This window comes from Amblyomma maculatum, chromosome 10 (assembly GCF_055883805.1).
Source record: "Amblyomma maculatum isolate TAMU_Amacu chromosome 10, ASM5588380v1, whole genome shotgun sequence".
Taxonomy (NCBI): domain Eukaryota; kingdom Metazoa; phylum Arthropoda; class Arachnida; order Ixodida; family Ixodidae; genus Amblyomma; species Amblyomma maculatum.
In genome coordinates this window covers 161,582,404-161,606,313 of record NC_139353.1, presented here as the reverse complement: position 1 = coordinate 161,606,313, position 23,910 = coordinate 161,582,404, and the positions used below count along the sequence as shown (strand labels likewise).

Sequence of the window (23,910 nt, the reverse complement as noted above, 5' to 3'; positions counted from 1 at the left end):
TACTCGTTTTTTTCACGAACAATAATAGAGTGAAACAATGTGCCTGCAGCCGTTTTTTTTCTTTGGAAAGTTTTGAGTGCGGTGTAGCAAACGCATTACAGTTGTGATGTTTTTTACTTTTCTGCTGTGTTTTACCCTTATTTACATGTCCTATTTTGTGTAATGTTATATTTTGTGCTCTTGTACGGCATTCATTTACTGGTCTGAATTTGCTGCTGTGTGATCCCTTTTATTTTTTCTTCTGTTAAATCAAGTGCCCGTTTCAAGTATGTTTTTTTTTTTTGGAAAGCTGACCTGCTTTGTTTCTGTATATTCCCACCTGCTTGGTCTTCCGAGACTGCAGTATTTTCAAATAAGTAAATAAAATAAATATCGAAACATGAGATAAGCATGAAAGGTGATTTCTTAACGCGAAGTGCAATTGAACAGTACGTTCTAGGTCGCGCTGCTTACTGAGCTGGGACGATAAATGCAATCTCCGTCTCCGGTGCCGAACATTTACCGAAGGAAAAACTATCGCTGGAGATTCCCCGTAGTTTGGCAGCGGATGCTGTTTATGCAACGATTCAAGCGCTGCGGGAAAACGAATTCATGACACGAGGACTGCATAGAAACAGCCAGCCAACAACGCAGCCGACTCAGCTCCTGGATTTACTTTCAACTCCGCCACCAGGGGTGTGGCCATCGCTTTTCACGGGGCGTATGATGATAACAAACAGCACACAGAACCTCTCATAGCCTCAGTCATTCTGGAACGTTAAAGCCTTTAAAACCAAACTAAACAGCACACAGACAGGACCCGCCTCAATGGCCAACAGCAATTGGTACACAGGAGGCAATCTGTGCAACGCCCCTAACGAGGAGCTTAATTGCAAAGAAATAGAATACGGTGTCAAGACACAGGGGATGACAACAGCCAAAGACAGAACGAGAACTGACGCTGCTCACCTGCGGACATGCAGGGCTCCCAGGGACCCTGTGGCCAGGGACATCCACTGCCAGAGGAAGGGGCCCACACTGGGGGCATCCTGGAGTGCCCGCAAAAGGGCCCCCGACAGCGTCGCCCTCTGCACCCGGCTCTGCCGGTCATGGTAGGTGCACACCCGCACAAATGCCCCATGCACCGCACCTAGCTGTTGCCGCAACCTGCGAGACATTAAGCGCATAAATTTTATTTGTTTGTGTACCCTCAAGGGCCCAGGCATTAGAGAGAAGAATGGTTACAGGCATAAAAGGAAACGCAACACAAAACAAAATGGAATGAGGCTGGCAATATCAAACAGTTGAAGATGTGTGCCCACACAATGGTAGCTACGGCGTTCTTGAAAAGCTGGAGGTCTCTGGTGGTTGCAGTAGCAGCGGCAAACTATGGTGCTGTGCTACGAGAAAAAAATGACTGAAAGGAAGCATTAGTTATGCAAGATGGAATGGAGGCTTTATGGGCATGATCTAGTTGTGACAACAGCTGATGCGGAGTTAAAGGTGAATCCACTATGCCAAAATGGACAATAAAAGAGCTTGCAGAAAAGACAGATACAGAAATGTTTTCAAACATTAAAACATAAAAAAGCAGTGCATGGTTTTTGTGAGCAAAATAAACACGCTTGGGCGAAGTGCTGGAAGTCTCTACTGCTAATGATCATAGTAGAAGAAAATAGCGCGGGACATGGAACAAGGAAGTAGACAACACGAGCGCCGACTAACAATTGAATGTATTCAAAGCGTGAGCATATGAATACACTGAGCGACAGATGTGCAGGAAGGAAAAAAAAGAGCCACAACATCAACACGAAAAAATGCCATGCTCCTCATAAGAGTTAAGAGTGCCCAATAACTTTCTCTTTTAAGTGTTCATCATCATCATCATCATCATCAGCCTGATTATACCCACTGCAGGGCGAAGGCCTCTCCCATAGTTCTCCACTTAACCCGGTTCTGTGCTAGCTGCATCCACTTGACCCCTGCGAACTTCTTAATCTCATCCGCCCACCTAACTTTCTGCCGTCCCTTGCTACGCTTTCCTTCCCTTGGAATCCAGTTTGTTACCCTCAGCGACCATCGGTTATCCTCTCTTCGCACTACATGTCCTGCCCATGTCCATTTCTTCTTCTTAATTTCTACTAGAATGTCGGTAACTTGAGTTATTTCTCTGACCCACTCTGCACGCTTTCTATCTCTTAATGTTACCCCTACCATTTTTCGTTCCATAGCCCTCTGGGTTGTCCTCAACTTAAGTAGAACTCTCTTGGTTAGCCTCCATGTTTCAGCCCCATAGGTGAGTACAGGCAAGATGCAACTGTTGTATACTTTCCTCTTGAGCGATACCGGTAAGCTGCTAGTCATAATCTGCGAGTACTTGCCAAATGCGCTCCATCCCGATCTTATTCTTCTTGTTATTTCCTTTTCATGGTCCGGATCTGCGGTTACTACCTGTCCATGTAGACATATTCGCCTACTATTTCCAGTATTTCGCTTCCTAATGTAAACTGCTGTTCCTTCCCGAGGCTGTTGAACATTACCTTAGTCTTCTGCATATTGATTTTCAAGCCTACCTTTCTACTTTTCTTGTCTAGGTCATCAATCATTATTTGCAGTTCATCCCCCGAATTGCTTAGCAAGGCAATGTCATCGGCAAATCGCAGATTACTGAGGTATCCTCCATCTACCCTTGTCCCTAACTGCTCCCATTCCAAGTCTCTGAATACTTCTTCTAAACAAGCTGTGAATAGTACTGGGGAGATTGTGTCTCCTTGCCTAACACCTTTCTTTATGGGAATTTTGTTACTTGCTTTATGCAGAACTATGGTTGCTGTGCAGCCACTATATATATCTTCCAGCACTTTCACGTACGGCTCGTCTACCCCCTGATTTTGCAATGCCTGCATCACCGCCGAGGTTTCAACTGAGTCAAATGCTTTTTCGTAATCAATGAATGCTATGTATAAGGGCTGGTTATATTCCGAGCATTTTTCTATCACCTGATTGATGGTATGGATATGATCGATAGTAGAGTACCGTTTCCGAAACCCTGCTTGATCCTTTGCTTGATTGCAGTCTAAGGTTGTCCTGGTTCAATTAGTGATTACCTTAGTAAATACCTTATACGTAACAGACAGTAAGCTGATTGGCCTGTAATTTTTAAGGTCCTTAGAGTCCCCTTTCTTGTGAATGAGGATAATGTTTGCATTCTTCCATGGTTCCGGTACCGTCGATGACACCAGGCACTGCGTATACAGGGTGGCCAGTTTTTCTAGCACGATATCCCCCCCCGTCCTTCAGCAAATCTGTAGTTATCTGATCTTCTCCAGCTGATTTCCCCCTTTTCATAGTTTCTAGTGCTTTCTTGACCTCGTCCTTCGTCACTGGTGGAACGTCTGACTGTTTTTCCCTACCGCCAATCTCATTACGGTCCTGACTACTTTGGCTACTGTAGAGATCTGTATAGAACTCCTCGGCTACTTTGACTATCTTTTCCATATTAGTGATGACGTTGCCCGCCTTGTCCCTTATCGCATACATCTGGTTTTTGCCTATGCCCAATTTCTTCTTTACCGCTTTAAGGCTTCCCCCGTTCTTTACAGCATGCTCAATTTTCTCCATGTTATACTTCCTTATATAGGCGACCTTGCGCTTATTGATTAGCTTTGATATCTCGGCCAATTCGATCTGGTCTGCTGGATTGGAAGCTTTCATACTCTGGCGTTTCTTAATCAAATCTTTCGTCTCCTTAGACAGCTTACCGGTATCCTCTCTAACTATCCTACCGCCTACTTCTACCGCGCACTCAGTAATGATATTTATAAAATTATTGTTCCTTGCCTCTATGGTAATGTCGCCATCCTCAGTTAGAGCTGAAAACCTATTCTGTAGCGAGATCCTGAACTCTTCTGCCCTCCCCCTCACCGCTAATTCGTTGATGGGTTTCTTTCTTTCTAATCTGTTGCGTTCCTTCTTCAGATTTAGGCTAATTCGGGACCTCACCATCCTGTGGTCACTGCATCGCACTTTCCTCTACATCTTGCATAATGGCGGGGGTTGAACACATTATGAAGTCGATTTCATTTTTAGTCTCTCCGTTAGGACTTTTCCATGTCCATTTCCGGTTCTTCCGTTTGTTGAAGAAGGTATTCATAATTCGTAAGTTATTGCGCTCTGCAAACTCGACTAGTAACTCCCCCCTGCTATTCCTAGAACCAATGCCATAGTCACCTACTGCCTTGTCTCCTGCCTGTTTTTTCCCTAACTTGGCATTGAAGTCGCCCATTAGTACAGTATACTGCGTCTTTACTTTTCGCATTGCCGATTCTACATCTTCATAGAAGCTTTCAACTGCCTGGTCATCATATCTACATGTAGGTGCATAGGCCTGTACAACCTTCAGTTTATACCGCTTATTAAGCCTAATTACGATTCCTGCAACCCTCTCATTAATACTATAGAATTCATCTATATTACCCGCTATATACTTATTGACAAGGAAACCTACTCCTAGTTGTCGCCTTTCTGGTAAACCTCGATAACACAATACATGCCCATCCTTCAGGATGGTATATGCCTCATTTGGCCTCCTAACCTCACTAAGCCCTATGACATCCCATTTCATGCCCTCTAGTTCCTCTAACAGCACTGCTAAACTAGCTTCACTAGCTAGGGTTCTAGCATTAAACGTTGCCAGGGTCAGTTTCCAATGGCGGCCTGTCCAGCGGAGCCAGGCTTTCTTAGCACCCCCTGCTGCGTCACAGGTCTGACCGCCGCCGTGGTCAGTTTTTCCGCAGCAGCTGGTGACTGAGGGCCGGGGTTTTATGGAGCTTATCATAGGAGGTTGCGGCCAATTACTGCACCAGGGTGGCCAACAACTCCTGTTATGGTGAGGGAGTGCGTTGCCGGAGGTGTTCACCGGCATCAGGTCGCACCCCAAACCTGTGTATGCAATTCCATCGACACGTGGATTTTTTTTTTTCATCCGGTGGAGAATTACGCGGCACCAGGATTTGAACACCGGTCCTCTTGCATGCGAGGTGGATGTTCTACCGCTACGCCACCGCTGCACCTTTTGTTAGTACTTCTTTTATTTTCTTTTTCTTTTTTGCTTTTTGCTGTCGATTTGCATCTATGCGTCTTCTTCAGAGCTCTTTTAATGACGCCACCCAGCAAAAGAACTTGAAAAACCAGTCTAAGCACGCAAGCACTGACAAGCACAGTAAAACCTCATTAATTTGAAGTCACTCAGACTAAGAAAAATGTTCAAATTAACTGGGTTTTGAAATGAATAGCACATCGCATAAAAACTGACCTATGCAAAAAACTTCACTAGTCGGTAATTTGAATTGCTTAATTCAAAATTCTGGATAATTTGAAGTATTTCTGCAGTCCCATAATTTTTAATGTAAATTTAACCTCACAGTTTGAAGCGGCCACCTGCATCAGCCCTGTTTAATTCGAAAGTTTTTGTTGCTTTGATGGAATGCTTGATCCAGATTGCGCCGCAAAGCAATGAAGCAGTGGCGCCTTGGAGCCGCGAAGTGGCGACGCAAAGCGATGCTTATGCTTGATATGCCATAACTCCTCAACCCTGGAGCTCCCAGCGCAGAAAACCGCTCTGGTAGGGCTTGCCGACCGCCGAAGCTCTCCCCTGCAGAAGTGGAGACATGCACCACTTCAACATGCTCTGACAGCGCGCAAGATCGGCCTATGCCATTTAACTTAATGGTGCACTATGGCTCGGAGGGTTAACAGGCGCCAAATTTACCATATCTATTAGCATAATGAAGCCACTCGCACAATGAACCTACCCCACACTTATGCTGCTGAGATAAAAAAAAACAATAAAAGTTTGTTTTAGCGCATTTCTCTGTTCCATGCTGTCATTGTTGCAGTCCACAGCGCATCTTTGGCAGCGTGCCAAGATGCTGCTCAATGATCACATCACAGCATGTTTATCTTTTAACATTATTTCCTGTGGTAAGCACATGCAAGGGTGAGGGAGAGGGAACTTGAAGTACCAGCGCCTCTGACAGGAGTGCCAGCAGTGTCTTGCTCGGCTCGTCTGGTGGCGCAAGCTTGTTAGTTTTCAGTATGTTTGCTTCAACATGCCACGATTGGGGCGTGCGCTGTCCACTGCCACAAAATAATTGTAACACCTTACAGCTGCAAATGCCTTCTTGAGCAAATGATGCTAAAAAGAAGACGTCATGATCAGATGAGGATACGCTCAATGTGTTCTCACAATAAAATGTTTTGTCTGGGCCAGTTATTTTGCGGTGTTCGGTTGATTTGAAAACCCGGTTAATTTGAACATTTTCCTCGGTTTTTAGACTTTGAATTGACGAGGTTTTACTGTATTTTCTTTCAAGTGTTTGTAATGGTTAAGGGTAGATGTTTAGACTGGCTTTGCAGACTGCTTTGTTGGGTGGAGTCACTAAAAGATCTCCAAATAAGCAAATGGACAGCAAAGAAAGAAAAGAAATAACTGTTATTATATAAAGTGGGTTGTGCAGTCCAATAATTTTTTTATTTGTCAGTCATATGTGAACTCATTCATGGACTTCATTTTGTTGCTCATTGCATGAGCATGCCTCACAGGTTGCGGGGCCTCATATGTAGGTTAGACAGGGCGATGCATCAATGATTGCCTCAGAGAACAAGCATCATCCCTTGCTGACATTGTGCCCAAAAGCAACTTGGCACTGCATTGTAAATCTTGTCCGAATTGTGTTCCGCTTTTCGAACAGTGCGTCATTTTAAAATGTTACCCTGGGAAACATACCAGGGAAATGTTCGAAGCTCTTACCATCGCCCTCAAAGGGGCTTCATGCACAAGCATACCTTCTGTTTCATTTTCGCACCACGAGCTTGCCTATCTTAAGGGGGGACGCGGGTCTTAGAACGGTCAAAAATAGCCAAAAAATCGATTTTGAGAAAAACTCATTTTCGGATTGTTTGTACCTTCAAGCACCTGCCATTAAATTATTAACGCTGAATTTGATCGGGAAATGCGCTAAAATCTGTTTTCAAAACACCAAGGGAGCCCCGAAATGACCGAGAAAGGACAAAATTTGTTCGAACTTCCCGCGCGCGCCACGAGCAAAGCAGCCGGCCGATCGGCGCCATTTTGGGCTTGTTTCGAAGCTGGTTTCTTTGTGCGCATTTTGCGGCCTTTCAAAATGGCGTCGCTCAAACAGAACGGCCGCCCTAGCCGGTTTTCTGAGGGAAACTTCCGGGCCGCTGATTGGCTCGTGGGGCGCGCGCGTTTCAAGCGTCCCGTTCCGCGCCTCCCATTGGCTGGCGCGACCGGCACGTCACGCCTTTTTCTTCTTTTTTTCTACGTTCGCCGCCGTGACTGCCGCTTTGCGCGTCTTGGTTTCCGATCGTGTTTCTCGACACAGTACATTTCTGTTTTGTGCCGGAATGGCTGGAGACGCTCGTCTAAAGAAGAAGACGCGTCAAGCGTACGGGAAGAAACAAAAGCGTCCATGGAACGCGCTGCCGAAGGACGACGGCGTTGCCTTGACGCCAGCTGCCCCGGACGACGGCGCGCTACCACGATCGCCTGTTGCATCTGAACCGGCCTGTTCTCTGCTTAGCCAGCCCAGCTGCAGTACATTTGGAGTTACTGAACCGTCAACGGATGCTTCTGGAGGCATCAAAGACCGCATCGACACAGTATTTTATTCTGCTGGTGAGTCTGCCGAGTGCGCGAGAAATGCTGCGGACGTGAAAGAGCATCTGGCGTCGCAGAGCGCAACAGAACGCAAGTTCAAGCTTCTAGACATCGATCTGCAGGCAAGCGACAGCGACAAGGAAAACTGTACGGAATTCGTCATCGTGGACTTAGCCGCGGTGAACACGTTCCTTGGGCTTGTGCTTTGCCCTGAGTGTGGCACGCAAAGCGTGACTTTATCGAAGTCGGGCCCAGAGTATGGGCTGTGTGCAAAGCTCGTGCTGTCCTGTAGCACCTGCGACTTGCGCGAGGAGCGTTTCTCATCTCCGAGGGTGGCCGGTGCGACTGATGCCAAGATAACTGCTTTTGAGGTGAATGTGCGCGCTATGAAAGCTATTCACAGCATCGGCAAGGGAGCGACAGCCCTGTCCGACTTTTTCGCCGTGATGAATATATCACACCGCGGCTTGCATCACAAAACTTATCAGGGCCACATGAAGATGATGCAAGAAGCCTGCACTGCGACCGCTACCGAGTGCGAGGCCGCTAGCGTTGCTCGCATCAAGGAATTATATACGGAGTTCGGCAACGCGCCAGGAAACATCGACGTAGTGTATGACGGCACCTGGCTGACTCGTGGACACAGTTCCCACATCTGTGTGGGGTGCATCGTTGAGATGTATACTGGTCTTGTAATAGACCATGTTGTTTTATCAAACTTTTGCCTCGGCTGCACAAAAGGCCCTAAAGAAAATGAAGAAGGACATGCAGCCTGGCTGGTCCAGCATGCCCCACTTTGCCAAAAAAACGTTGACTGCAAGGCTGGCCAGATGGAAGTTGAAGCAGCCCTGTGCTTGTTTCGGCGGTCGCTTGTAAAACACAAGCTGCGATACACAACAATGCTGTCTGATGGGGATAGCCGGACGTACCATGCCCTGACTGAAGATGAAGTATATGGGTACATAAAAGTGGATAAAAAGGACTGTATAAACCACGTTCACAAACGCATGGGAGCTGCCCTGCGCACCCTTGTCGACAAAAAAAAAGCCCAAGGTCAGCCACTTGGTGGGAAAGGAAGGCTCACTCAAGAAAAGATTAAAAAAATCACGAGTTATGGCTATGCCTTACGGAGCCACAGAAACGATGTGCCGGGCATGCAGAAAGCAGTCCAGGCTACATTGCACCACATGTCGTCAACGGATGAGGCACCAAGACACGAATTCTGCCCTGAAGGCCCGGAGTCTTGGTGCAGATATAACAGGGCCGTGGCTATGAATGAGGAGCCGCCACCACACAAAAACAGCCTGCCTGGCTTCGTTTGCGAGGCATTGGAGCCTGTGTTTAGGAGGCTGAGTGACGATGCCCTCTTGAAGCGGTGCAGTGATGGGATCACACAGAACTCAAATGAAAGTCTCCATGCCATGATCTGGGATCAGGTCCCAAAGAGTCAGCATGCCTCACTGCGCAGCACTGAAAGAGCAGTGGCTGAGGCTATCAGCCGCTTCAACCAGGGAGCCGTCAAAAGCAGCACACAAATTGCCCAGAAGCTCGGTTACAGTGCTGGAAATTGCTTGGTGCGCCGCAGCCTTGAGAAGGATAGAAACAGGCTACAGAAGTCTCGGAAAGAACACCAGGAGAACAGTGCTGCCAAGGCAAGGTTTGCTAAGCGACACAAGCCAGCAAGGGATCCTGCATATAGCCCTGGTCTGCTATAGAACAGTTATTCTGGGACAGTGACCAGCCGTTTGAATAAACATGCCACCATGTTTCAACCTAAACTTCGTGTAAGTTTGTCTGTCTATGGCAGGGCTGTTTTCTTAAACAATTTGAGCATTTATTTATCTTGGAGGGCACTGAAACGGGCACCTCAAATGCTAAATTCAGTTTCTCATGCTGGTCTAGGGGTACGTACATGGCTTTATGGCTGGGATTTGCCAATTTTATGAGAAGCTACAGTTACATATTTAGTATGGCCTTCTTTCTGAAAAGCAGGGCTACACAATGATGCTATTTAAATTGTTGTACCTGCATTCTAGCAAAAGTTACAGTTGTCTAAAACTTCAAATGCGTTTTTCTCAGTTCGATGTTTTTGGACACCGCACTCAATCTTACGGGCCTTTTTTCTATGTTGTCATTGAGTGACAATAATAAATATGGTATCACTGTAATCATGAGGAAAAATGCTAGGGGGTGATGCTATTTATATCATTGTAGCATTACTCTGCTAATTACAAATTAGGATAGTAATGAGAGGAAATTTGAGCGAAATTATTCACTGTAAATGTTGGTCCAGTCTTCTGCCTATAAATTGCATTAAAATGAACAAAAATAGCATCACCCCCTAGAGCATGTCTTTGGCATTGCAGCCACATACTTGCTTTTCGCATTTTAAAAGGCAAAATTGTCAAAAAGTCCTGTAAGAAATTACCACTATTGTTTCCTTTTAAACCTCAGAATTTCATGAACCAGTGCAGCTATCACAAATCTAATTACAGATTTGAAATCAGTGTGAAAAACTGAACAAGGCTGTGAAGTTTTATTCAGATTGGACCAAGAATAAAAAAAAAAATTTTAAGACCCACATCCCCCCTTAAGAAGAAGAAATGGGCATGGGCAGGACATGTAGTGCGAAGAGAGGATAACCGATGGTCGCTTAGGGTAACAAACTGGATTCCAAGGGAAGGAAAGCGTAGCAGGGGGCGGAAGAAAGTTAGGTGGGTGGATGAGGTTAAGAAGTTCGCAGGGGTCAAGTGGATGCAGCTAGCACAGAACCGGGTTAAGTGGAGAAATATGGGAGAGGCCTTCGCCCTGCAGTGGGTACAGTCAGGCTGATGATGATGATGATGGGAGAGGCCTCCACCCTGCAGTGGTATAGTCAGGATGATGATGACGATGATGGTCAAGTTTGATTAGCGGATGCAGCACGAAGGCAGGACGGTGGCATTTGTGCTCGACAGTGACACTACACACCAAACAGCTCAAAAGCTCTCGCACATGGAAGTTTTTTTCCTCCCACCTAACACCATTGCAGGCTTGCAGCCTATGGATGCAGGCATGATTGGTTGCTTTAAGGCACTGTATCGCTGAAGTGTTTTAAACATGCTCACGCTGAACCTCAACATTTCTGCCCGAGAACGCTGACCAGCGCCAGGCTTGAAAATCTCGTTCCTGATGGCAGTGCAGTTAATTTTTAGAGCATGGGCAGAAGTAAGCTCTTCCACCATCATGAACTGCTTCAGAGAGGCGGGCTTCGCTGGGGATGCCGGCAACGTGGAAGGTTGCGAAGTTCCTGCCGAGACAGCGATGACTGAACTTTGGTCAACAGTGAGCAGTAGTGACGGAGACGCGTCTGGACTTGAGGAATTTATACATGCTGACGATACAGTCGCGACAAATGAGCTGACAAACGAGACTATCATCGCAGCAGTCACAGGCACGGAGGACAGTAACAGTAGCGACAAGACGATGAACCGGAGCCTGTGCAGGTTGCACCTCACCAACAGGCTTTGAGAATGATTGACTCCCTGCGGGACTTTGTTTTTGCTAAGAACCTTCCACTGCACTATGTTCAGAAGTTGGATGCCCTGCAGAGAGTTGTCGGCCAGATTGCCCTGGAACAGACAACACTTATGGATTACAGGTTTCTTCCTGCTTTGAAATAAAAAGTGTAAGCTACCTCGTCCTTATTAAATGTGTTGTTTTTAATGTTTTCTTTGTTTCTTCACCCTAACCCGGTTATAACAATGATATTTCCATGGCACTTCAATATTGGTATAAGTAGGTTTGACTGTATTTTCAAATAATTTCAAAAGGCTTTCAATTCCGGCAGTTCAAACAAATGACAGTTGATTTTACACAAACGTGGTTCTGAAAAAAGATATATATGGCAAACAAATTTTGCTTGCCCACATTATCAGCCTTCTTTTTTTTGCTTTGACATCTGTAACTGCAGTGAAAGTTTGTTAATTCGAACCTTGATAATTCAAATTTTCGGATAATTCGAACTACACTACTTGGTCCAGCCAAGCCCTAATAAGTACACGGCGTATAAGAGAGCTTGTGAATTCGAACACGAGTCGGGTCTGCTACGGATAATTTGAACTATGCACAGCCGCGTCTGGTTGACTTGGCACACAGCACGTGGCAAAAAAATACAAAACAAGAAAACACCTCTCGAAAGAGTGATGGAACCAGGTGTGGGTAAATGGGCGCCGGAGGGTAGGCGTTGGTGGCCGCAGTGACTCTTTAGCGGTGGCAGCTCTTACTGTCTCTTCTATGCAACCTCCGAAACTCACCACTAAATACTCTAATTCGAGCCCTGTTCATTCAGAAATACGGATAAGTACTGTCGTCACCGTCATAGCCAACGCCCATGAAAGGCCACGACTTGGATGGGCGCTACGAATTACGCGAAAAAAACGTTTTTCTCTTTTTTGTTTTGCGAGAGTCATCCATCCTTCCATCCATCAGTGGTCAACGGCAGCACATGGATCATGACACCAGCTTTGTAGCATCGTTCGTTTCAAAAGGCATTTTTTTATTTTACTTTATTGGTACGCTCAGGGTAAAACATTACAGAGGGGAGTGGGGATTACAACAATAACATTTTGGACATATAAAATGTGCAGCATGTAATGAAATAATCAGAAAAACAAACAAACAAGTAAGCAGATCATGATCATAACTACTGCAAAAACATCAGTACATTATAGCGTATACGTAAAGCACTTTTGTACTAGGCATCATTGCGCAACATTGGACACTCATGACTGCAACAATGGTAACCGTTCAATTATTGCCACTGACGAAGGAAGGTGGTTCCAGTCCACAGATGTACGAGGTATAAACAAGCCAGAAAATACTTTGGTGTTACATGAAATTAGGCCGGCTTTGTGTGCATGATCAAGGCGTGAAGATATATTGCACTAGCAGCTGTAGCAGCTAGCTGCTATATCGCACTAGCAGCTCGAAGGCGCCCGCCCCAATCGCCCATGGCATGATAGGCGAACATACTGAAAACGAGGCTTGCACAATTGGACAAGCGCTGGCACTCGGCCAAGTTTGCTTCCCCCCTTGCTAGAGCTAACGTCAAAAGGTAAACACGCCATGATGTTATGTTATCGCTGCGCAGCGTCTTGGCGCACTGCCAAGAATTAAATGCGTTTTGGGTCGTGATGGCGCGAAACAGAGAGAAGCACTAACGACTGAAGCCTTTTTTTTTTCATCTCTTAGGCAAAAGTAAGAGGTAGGGGGGCTCATTATGCTAGTAAATAGGGTACATTTACCATTAATGCAAATGGTTCTTGTCAGTTTTTTCGAGACCATTTGATAATTCTAACATTGGATAATACTAACTTTCTTCCCGGTCCCGTGAAGTTCGAATTAACAAGCTTTTACTATATTAACATGATAGCGTTAGTGGCCCTCTTCTCCAGAAGATCCGATGTCGGCATTATGAGTGAAAAATCAAGGGAATCAAGGTGGTGACTTCTTTGAGATGGGAGGATGAGATGGATAGAAACCAACCCAGGGATCCCAAGTCAGCCATGCTGCCCTCAGGCCATGCAAGCACACTTAGGGGGCTTGGCCAAAGTGAGGGCTTCTCTCGGGTGGCCTTCTTGCGCATAATGTGGCTGTATGTATGAGGCAATACAAGTGTAGATTGAGAGAGCCGCAGAGTGAGTGGACACAAATGGGAGCCATTAGCGCTGTTGCATCATATCCCTTAAGGCTGAGCGGCTACCTTTGAATACCAACTTTGTTGTTTCTTGAGATAATTGAATGAAATTTTCAGGGTAGACTCATGGCACTGCCATTTGAATAACTGCAAAGTTTCATGGAGCTGCGCACATTGGTACTCAAATTAGAGAAGTATATTAGAATGGTTCACATGGGTTCCTTGTTCCATGCCTGGTGAACTTGCAAAATGTGTTGGCACTATGAAATTCATTATGAAGGTTCCTGAATAGGTACCACAGGGCAAGACAGAGCCCTTTTTTTTAAATTTCCCTGCCGAAAGCTTTTAGCAGTGCATTGAAGTTAGTGCCACTAATTGGACTTGCATTAGCCTAATTTTGATTGTTTATTATAAATTCCGGACTCAATAATTTGAAAAAATGAGCTTGTCTTGCCCTCGGAAATTTATTCAGGCACACAATAAAAAAAACCAGGTGGGAATCCGATTAGCGGTTCCAGAAATATTGCGGGAATAAGCAACCATACCATGAAAAAAATTGATTCTGAGAAAATGGCCCTTGAAGTTTAAAAGAGCATTTTCAAGTCTAAAGTTTGTTTTTCACTGGAGCACGTTGTGCCTCCACTTCCCCGATTCCCTCGGAAAGTGCATTTTCATGCGAACAGCGGACGACGCGTTATCGCTTGCGATGACAGACGCGATACGGGAGGCCGAGATCGCCGAGGTTGATAAGGTCGGTACAGCAGGCACACTTCAAACGCCGGCTCCTTACGTTGACGCGAAAGATACGCAGTTGGAAGTGGCAGCGCAGTCGGTCTAGTAGTGATGTAGCAGAAGCAGCACTAATAGAAGCGTCTCTGCGCCCGTTGACAACGCTTTTCGCTAACTTCGCGATTCGGACGGCATTCACAGAACGACGACGTATGCAGTGTTTTGAACTTCTTAGCGCGCATCGTGGCCGACCGTGCAATAATCCACAAAGTGCGCATAACCGTTCAAAACACGCCACCAGAATTCGTAACGAGCGATGATCACGGCGATCTCAAAATGGTGAAACGTGGAGCGATTTAGCGAGCGTACAAAGAACGCCAGCTCAGTAGCAAGCCGGAGCAGACGACGCGCCGGGGAGGGGCTACCGCGTCAGCGCGCGCAGCAGCCAATAGCAGTCGCGCGATCCCCCGCGTTCTCACGGAGCGCGCGCTTTGTCCAATCACAGCCCGAATTCGAGACGCGGGAAGCTCAACAATCCCTATGAGGCCCCCAATCACAAGCGAGCCACGCTTCTGCTACGCCGCGGACGCCGCCGGCGAAGGCAATATGGAAAAGGGCAAGCATTCACAAACAAAACGAGACCAAGATGGCGGCGCTCGGTTCAGCGGCAGAGAAATGGCGCGCGCGCGAAGTTTGGGTACTTTTGCCGTTCGCTCGCGACTCTGGGGCTGCCGCGCCCAGTTGTATATTTAATTTAAAGCAGTTCCACGATGAATTAGACGTTTATCATTATAGGAAAGGTAGTTTATAACATATACAGCCGAGATATGTACTTTTTGAAAAGCCGACTTTTTCGCGATTTTTCGACTTTTAAAGCCCGCGTCCCCCCTTAATTTCCACTAGAATGTCGGTAACTTGAGTTATTTCTCTGACCCAGTCTGCACGCTTCCTATCTCTTAATGTTACCCCTACCATTTTTCGTTCCATAGCCCTCTGGGTTGTCCTCAACTTAAGTAGAACTCTCTTGGTTAGCCTCCATGTTTCAGCCCCATAGGCGAGTACAGGTAAGATGCAACTGATGTATACTTTCCTCTTGAGCGATACCAGTAAGCTGCTAGTCATTATCTGCGAGTGTTTGCCAAATGCGCTTCATCCCAATCTTATTCTTCTTGTTATTTCCTTTTCGTGGTCCGGATCTGCGGTTACTACCTGTCTTAAGTAGACATATTCGCCTACTACTTCCAGTATTTTGCTACCTAATGTAAACTGCTGTTCCTTCCGGAGGCTGTTGAACATTACCTTAGTCTTCTGCATATTGATTTTCAAGCCTACCTTTCTACTTTTCCTGTCTAGGTCATCAATCATTATTTGCAGTTCATCCCCCGACCGGCTTGACCAGCCACTCATAAAAAGTCTAAGTGTCATCCATGCTTTCCCATTATGATGGTAATGAACTGGGATCCTCACGCCACCATGAAAACAATAAAAAGTCTAGAAATTTGAAATTCTTGAAACAATGAAATTTCCCTATGACGAAGGCAGGCCACTTGTTGCTGCAGTTCATGTTGGCACGCAAAAAACGGTCACGTGCAATTTGCTTTGCTTGCTGCTCTTACACGGATTACCTTTGACAGCGTGCATCTTTGACATTAGCAACTGGAAAAACGCCCAAGCCTCGTTCACATTGTACAAGTCCCAGTCCGCGCATGCTTCTTGGATGCAGGGCAGTGTTTCCTCAAGCCACTTCTGCCTAGCATTGACATCGAGCTGTCCTGCCTCGCCCACGACTTCCTTGTAGACGATTCCATGTCTAGCCTTAAACCATTGAATCCAACCACCACCAGGCTGGAAATAGATGTGCAGGAGGTATGCGAAATGCTTCGCCTTCTCCGCTAAAATCGGGCCACTAACCTGCTGGTTCGCTGCACGGGCATTCAAGAATCACTAGTAGAGCGCTTGTTTTACGTTTTTGTAGGCCCCATGCCGAACCCTGTTCTGGCCATTGTCTGTTGCATGGTCAGCACAGTACTGACATCACTTTTGTTCTCAACCTTGAGCGCTTTGCGGATGATTGTCAATACTGTCAGTTGCGTCAGGCCGTACTTGTGCACCAAGCTGCATACATTTATGCCATCCTTGTGCTCATGTACAATGTTCCGCTTAAATTCTAGCAGTATTGCTGTTCGCTTCCTCTTCTGCGTCGGCTATGTCGTGTTTCCTGAAGGAGGATCCTCCACTGCTGTTCATGGAAAATCCAGGGCCAGCAAGATCATGGCAATGATTATGGTACACTTGGAGAACCACGCTAGGAAGAGGCAGCGAGGATGCGAGTTCCACGGTCTCGAGGGGGAGCTCTCAAAGCTCTCCCTCAGGGCAGCCGTGCCTAGCAGTGCCTTACGTCTTCCCTTATCACCCGCGTGAGGAAGCGCTCCGTCCTCTCCCGCGTTTCCGTGGCCTGCAAGGTTCCTCGGCGCACTCATGGAACACATGGCAAACCTGACGGTGCAGCGGCTGCCCATTGTTATATCCGATATATTGTTAAAACAGGTATTGTTATTACTGGGTTTGACTGTATCCCGTTCAATTTCCAGCCAGTCTAACACTTTCTCGTCCGTGTCTGTTCCCATCGATAGCCCACTATAGATGGTTTCACGACTTGAATTTTCCCGCTTTCAAAGCGCTCCTTGCCAAGTGGCGTCATCCAATGGGAAATAGAGGAACCCTTTCAGTTTTGCTTTTGATTTAAATTTTCTGTAGTGCCGCGCCCGTCTAGATGGTCTCCGGAGTCAGGTGATCGGCGCTCCTTGTTTACATCATGACGTCAACATTGTGTGCTCCTGCTGCACAAAAATGGGCATTTCTGCGGAAGTTGGCGCATCGAAGAGCTCGTTTTTAGATGCGAACAGCAGCAGTGATAACTCAGAAGACGAATTCAGCTCTTCAGACTAGCACTGACAGCGAAGCTATGTCAAACCGGCCCAGAACGTTGACAGCCATGCCTCGATAATTTTCGCGCTCGCTCCCCAAAAATTTCCGTTTTTGCTGCGTGCTGATCGGAAGAGATCACTGTTCTGAAGGTCACAACTGTTATCTGCAGGGTGACAACATCTTTTGGGTAGTATTACTTGCCGCTGGCAGTGCAGGGAGTTGTGTTTTCCGTTAAAGGACCGCCAGGGGTCGAACTCGGTGTAGTCGACCTCGACTACTGTTTTCTTTCCTAACTCATCGAATACTGCACATAAAAAGCTAGAATTGGAAGCAATGTTGCATTGGTTTCTGTTGTAAAAAAAGTATATTTTGAAATTTTTTTTGTTTTATTTGTATCAAGAAACTGACGCTTTTGTGTGTGTTCTTTTTTTACTACAATTTTTTTCCTGACAGTTCTTTTTTTCATCACTTATTCAATAAATATGTTGGTTATCTCTAAAAGCATTGTGAAGAAAAATTCCTCCACAATTTAATACCAGACACCACTGTACCAAGCCAGTTTTGTTAAAGAAAAAAAAATTATTAATGACACCACCCAAAAACCACCCCTTTTTTTGCGGACAGGAAAGTGTTAAATTGTTCAAATTCAGTTCACAACCAAAAAGTAGGTGTTTGCACATCTATATACCACAGCTAGTGCCTCACTGTTGAACAAGAGGGACCAATTTGCTTAAGCAAAGATGAAAACACAGAGCAACCTAACAGCACCACTCTCAACGCGACCCCATGACCACTGACACCCACTGTCTCAAAGCAAGGCATGGCACACCAGCTTCTTACCCTCACATTAGTCAACTCCCTTAGTACCCCTCCTTTAATACCGCTTCAGTACTCCCTTCTAGCATACTATACATTTATGTAATGTGCATCATTACCAAGCACTTTCAGTCAATTCAAGAATGCTGACCATAGGAAACGCCTTTACGTTGGGATACAGGATAAGGTGAACAGGAAAATTTGTAATTTCCAATGCTCAGAAGGTTTAAATTGTTGGAGTAGTAAAAGAACAGCACGAATTGAATAGCAAAAGTTAATCGCAAATAGTTGAAAATTCATTTGCACCTACAGTTCCTATGGCAGTCAGGAGAATTTTAAAGAGAGACGTTCACTGTGAAGCTGAGCGCTCACCCAGTGGTCTCCTCTATGTTTCCAGCAGTGCAGGCGTCGATCCACTCCCGGGCCAGGGCGGATGCAGCCGGGAAGCCAGACACAAAGAAGCGGGCCCACAGGGCCACACCCAGGGCTCCGACTGTGCTGCCTGCAGGTTCTTGGCAACGAGCAGAGACAGCAGCCCCTGCCCGCAGGAGTGCCGAGGGCTGCAGGGGACTCGCTAGCACATCACGGAACTTGCGGCCAGAGCTAAACCACGACAGGGCAAGCAGTGCTTGGTCCTTGCCAAAGCCGAGCGCAGCAGCAGGCTCCTCCTCCTCGGGACGGAGAACACCCAGGCGGAGGTTAAGGTAGGTGGCCAGGAGAAGCCAGACGTCGCCCCGACACTCGGCCAGGACACCGTCTTGCGACACCTGCATGGAAGGGAGCAACATCCCCACAACAGGCGTGTGGCCACTGCACTCCTGGGATAGAACTGTTCTCTTCATGCAAGCTTCAATGATGACAAACCAAAATAAATAGCCAACACAGAGCTGCAAATCATGACCCAACTGGCCCGACAAGTTCTATTATTAAATAACTAAGGGGAGAAGATCTAGAAGAGATGCCCTTTTGCCTGGTGGTCACCCCTGGCCAGTAAGCAGCTTGCTTGAGTCAACTGCTCCTCAGGCACACTCGTCCCTACAAAATGCATCCTGGGAGATTTGCGCTCCACTATCCAGAATACCTCACACTGGCGTCAGCTGGTTATGCATCACAGAACAACACAAAAGACTGGACACAAGACTTGAATGAGCACAGGCAATGAATAATTATACTGCGTGAAAACAGTCCCCGATTCCCACACTGCAGGTTCCTTCATGCTACTGGATAACCCGTATACATTACCCAACCAGAGATGATGACCTGACGTGCAAAATCCCAATCCTTTACCAGAACTTGTCTTGCATAGCCCTAAGCAGTGGCTGAACTGTCTCTTACTCAAAATTGCATGTGAGAAATTAGGCTCAGCCCTTGAAGGAAGTGTTGTGCTGTACCTGTGAGGTTTAGGGTTTTCAAGGTTTTTCAGCCTTTAGAGCAGCCCTGGGGGAAAGCCGCTCATGTCAGCCCAAAACAGGCTGCTAACTCACAATTGCTTAGACAGTGACAGCACTACGTAGAAGCACCCAATTCGTAACACTCTGTTCTTTGGCCTTGGGTATGTTCATGGATGCCCCCAACAGGTGGTGTCAAAGGGCCACTGCACATCCTGACGAAACTACTCCTTCCTAGTCTCCGGTGTGCAGTCAGCATGGCAAACATCTCTAGCATAAGTAGGCAAAATTACGGTAGGCTTCCTTTAATACAAACTTGAAGGGAACAGAGAATTTCTTTACCGTAAAGGAGTACACACAACAAATTTCAGTTGAACGCTTTCTTGCAAACGGATCACGAATAATTTATAATTAAATTTTTTTTCATCCCATCTGTTTTGAATTCAGTTGCAGAAAATGAGCGATGGCTATGATGTGAAAGAGGCCCGCATCAATTACGCCGATGCAACCACTGCTTCATCGGTCATGACTGTGGCTGTTGAGACAGGCTGGCTTTAGACCTGTAGTGAATCAAAACAATGACGCAGCAGCCATATTAGTTTTTTAGTCCGTTATAACACCTACTCAAAACTTGATGCCACAGCCAACCCTCGCTTGTTGAAACCAGCACCCACACAGCAGCATGAAAGAAGAAATTCAATCATTTGTGCATGTGTGCTTCATTTGTGAAGCGTGCATGTTACTGTTTTTCCTAGTATACGGGCTACAGTCCTTGTCGAGCCACTATCTCGCTTTTTGACTGTACACTCTGGCATCAACAATGTTGAATAAAGATTGATTCCATAAATATTTTTGTAGTCACAAGCAAAACAGAATGCGGCGATTAATGTGCAGTATAGTAATGTCTTACGCATTGTTAAAAGGAAAGCATGAAACCAAAATTACTCATTTAAAGGGAACCCAACCTGAAGCTTGCTCCATGCAACACTAGTGCTCGTTTTCTGATGGAGTGAAGAGAACCGACATTGCATGTGAATAAGGCTGCTGCTAAGTCGGTGCAGCACGTGCACACGGTTGCGAAGAGACACGTGCAAAGCTGGTGCTTTTCTCCAGAGAAGTAAGGCTTCTCATTCTCATATTTTTCGGTTCCTTGGTCTACAAAGAAGCTAGCTGAAAATTTATTTTTACTGTGCACCCTCAAAAGCGAGAAATTAAGATTAAATGACAGTCTGTAACCACTGCATGTGCACCATTTCAGATACCAAAAAACGAGCCAAGAACATCGCTTTCAAAGTGCGCATCTGGGCATTGCAGTCCCTGAAGCATTAGAAAAATGAACACAGCACCACTACTCCATGCCTAAGGCAAGCAACAGGACAAATTCGAGGTGAGTCAGGAATAATGAGAAAGCCCCAATGTCTCTGTCTCCGCCGCTATATTCAGGGAAAGCAAGGGCACTGTCTTCTCGTGGAGACCCATTGACATATCTGTACACAGCGATGAGTGCTCTGGGCACCAGAGGAGTGAATAAGCGATGAGATGGCAGCTTCCCTTGTTGGTCATTCAGTTGAAGGATGGCCACAAAATAGCACAACAAAACAGCAAATGAAACAATGAAAAAAGAAGAAAAAAAAGTTGGCATAATGTCACTTCAACTATGCTTATGACATGAAATGCTTCACGGTTGGAGATGGATATGATAGCATCGAAAAGATTATTCTAAAGCACAATGGTACATGAAAGAGCAGGTGAATGAAAGGCCAGGACTCTTTTATGGTTGCAGCTGATGTTGGACGGATATATAATTAAAGAGAAATGCGTGAAAGAGCTTTGACTGGTAAGACAGATGTACTGGTGCTGCAATAATAATTACGAAGTCGGATCAAAACAGCCACGAAACGGTGCTCCTGCCCTCCCCATTAGATCACATTGCTACTCACGCTATCACAGGACGTTCCCTGGTGGACTGCTATGGAGGAGGGTGGTGCTACCAAACATTACACACAACAGAAAGAACAAGATTAAACAGCCATTGCCATTTCACACTTGGTAGAGCATAGGATGCGAAATTCGGAAGTTACTATGATGCAAATGGTTTTTCGGTAGATTTTGCTGGCCCATTCGACAGTCCGAGCTTTCATTTAACTCGGCGAGATTATTTCTAGTCCCTAGAAGGCCGCATTAAGGAGAATTTACTCTATGCAGCAGCAATAGGACAGCTCCACTCGGAGTCATGTAGATCCTTATTGTACAAAAAAATAATAATAAACTGCTATACAAAACCTTGTTTAAAACTTATTCTGAATTTTTCAGTAGTGTATACACTTCCGTGCAATTCTAGTTTAACTTTTGCTCGCAAACACCATGTCATCATCATCATCATCAGCCTGATTATACCCACTGCAGGGCGAAGGCCTCTCCCATATTTCTCCACTTAACCCGGTTCTGTGCTAGATGCATCCACTTGACCCCTGCGAACTTCTTAATCTCATCCGCCCACCTAACTTTCTGCCGCCCCCTGCTACGCTTTCCTTCCCTTGGAATCCAGTTTGTTACCCTCAGCAACTATTGGTTATCCTCTCTTCGCACTACATGTCCTGCCCATGTCCATTTCTTCTTCTTAATTTCCACTAGAATGTCGGTAACTTGAGTTATTTCTCTGACCCACTCTGCCCGCTTTCTATCTCTTAATGTTACCCCTATCATTTTTCGTTCCATAGCCCTCTGGGTTGTCCTCAACTTAAGTAGAACTCTCTTGGTTAGCCTCCACGTTTCAGCCCCATAGGTGAGTACAGGCAAGATGCAACTGTTGTATACTTTCCTCCTGAGCGATACCGGTAAGCTGCTAGTCATAATCTGCGAGTGCTTGCCAAATGCGCTCCATCCCAATCGTATTCTTCTTGTTCTAAACACCATGTCAATTTTGAAATAAACACAATGAACAGTTTGGCAACTTTTAATTTTCCTTTCTTCACTGATCAGATATTCAATCCGATATTCAAAGGCATTTTTTACCCATGTTCCTATTCGATTCATAATTGAGAATTTCAATATATATATATATATATATATATAGGGGAAATGAGGGTGCTCGTTACGATACATGAAGGAAAGAAGCCAACAGTCGGCGAGGCCAAGGAAAGCGTTGGGGATGGTACTTTGTTGTTTTTTTTTTTATGTTTACTTGGATAATCACAGAAATTAGGAATGTAATCTGTTTAGGTGAAAGATAATTAAACACAAAGTAGAAGAAAAAACAATGTGCCGATGGTGGGAACCGGTTCCCACCCGGTTCACACATATAATATATATATATATATATATATATATATAAATATATATGTGTGTGCATTTACTTTCTATTCTTCATTATGACACGTGTTATATGCCTTAACATTTTTTTTCTCAGGTTTAATGGAGACAGCAAAACTGAAGCTCCTTTTCATAATTCTTGCTTCAAAGTTCTAACAACCTGCAGTCATAAATCCCTGCCTAACTCTGTATTTCTTTAATGAACAGCTCCTGAGTGTGGCAACAACTGTGCATTTTCCACAGCTCAGAGAACTTTCTCTGCAATAGATCGGACCGTAATAACCGGATCTTAATTCTCCCATTGCAAGGATGAGTAAACGCATAATTACCGTATCTAGGGCCTTCTCGTAGATGGCCACAGCCTCTTGTGGCTGGCCTAAGTCCACGAGCAGCAGGCCATACTCGGTCCACAAGTCCAGGTTCCGCTCACGGCCTGCACTGGCCAGCCACGCCTTGGCACACCTCTTGCGCTGGGGGAAACAGGGCCAGCACTATCATGGTGGGCATCAGAGCTTATGCAGAGCACTCCTGGCACTAACACCAGAAAGGGGCTGGGCTCCCTTTACACCTGCATCTCTCGCACTGTCATGACCAGCCAAGACAACCACACCAGAACACTTGGGGCACACCGTAGATCACATGGAAAAAACAGAGCCTCTCACTGGCATTGCAGAAAGGACTGGGCTAAGTAGGTCACATAGATCACATGGGTCGCATAGATGACATGGAAAAACGCAGCCTCTCACTGGCATTGCAGAAAGGACTGGGCTAAGTAGGTCACATATATCACATGGGTCACATAGACCGCATAGATCACATGGGTCACGTAGATCACATGGAAAAACGGAGCCTCTCACTGGCATTGCAGAAAGGACTGGATAAGTGGTGAATAGCCATGGCGAAAAAGCAGTGCAGACTAGACCACAATGCGCGACTGAGCGAATAACAAAAGAGCAACCAGAGGAGACTGCACATCACAACTGCGTGAAAGCATCACCATGCACGCGACATAAAAGGAGTCAATAATCAGAAGCAGAGGGCAGCCTTTTCCAACAGGGCTACTGTAAGATGAGTGATGCAATGCACTAGTAGCAAAAATTGGTTGTTTCCTGCAACAGGAGGTTGTTCCAAGGCTGCCAGAGATCTAAACCATCCGTTTGTTGGCTGGGTATGGACCAGTCCCAGCAAAAAACTTCTACCTTCCTCAAAGCCCCACTTTAAGCCAAACATGTACTGTGGCACGAAGGCTAGCAGCCTCAAACATACACGTTTTGCTCCTGATTAATATTAATGACATTTCCAGCGTTCTTGAATCCCCTGTTGAAATAAACCTTTTTGCCACGGCTTAGTGTACTCAATAGCCGATACACCTGACTGAATAATAATCAAGTAATGCCACC

At 45.8% G+C, this 23,910-nt stretch overlaps 1 protein-coding gene across 2 annotated transcripts in view; it reads right to left on the bottom strand.

Annotated features, from left to right (window-relative positions):
- Nucleotides 1-23,910, bottom strand: part of LOC146177806 (nuclear exosome regulator NRDE2) — a 151,711-nt gene that overhangs the window by 29,718 nt on the left and 98,083 nt on the right. For both annotated transcript variants that reach the window (XM_084580587.1, XM_084580588.1), the window contains exons 12-14: nucleotides 22,840-22,980; nucleotides 18,183-18,577; nucleotides 949-1,146 (exon numbers count right to left, since the gene is read on the bottom strand). In XM_084580587.1, coding sequence (XP_084436713.1) covers nucleotides 949-1,146; nucleotides 18,183-18,577; nucleotides 22,840-22,980 — 734 coding nt within the window. The remainder of the gene's footprint in view (nucleotides 1-948; nucleotides 1,147-18,182; nucleotides 18,578-22,839; nucleotides 22,981-23,910) is intronic.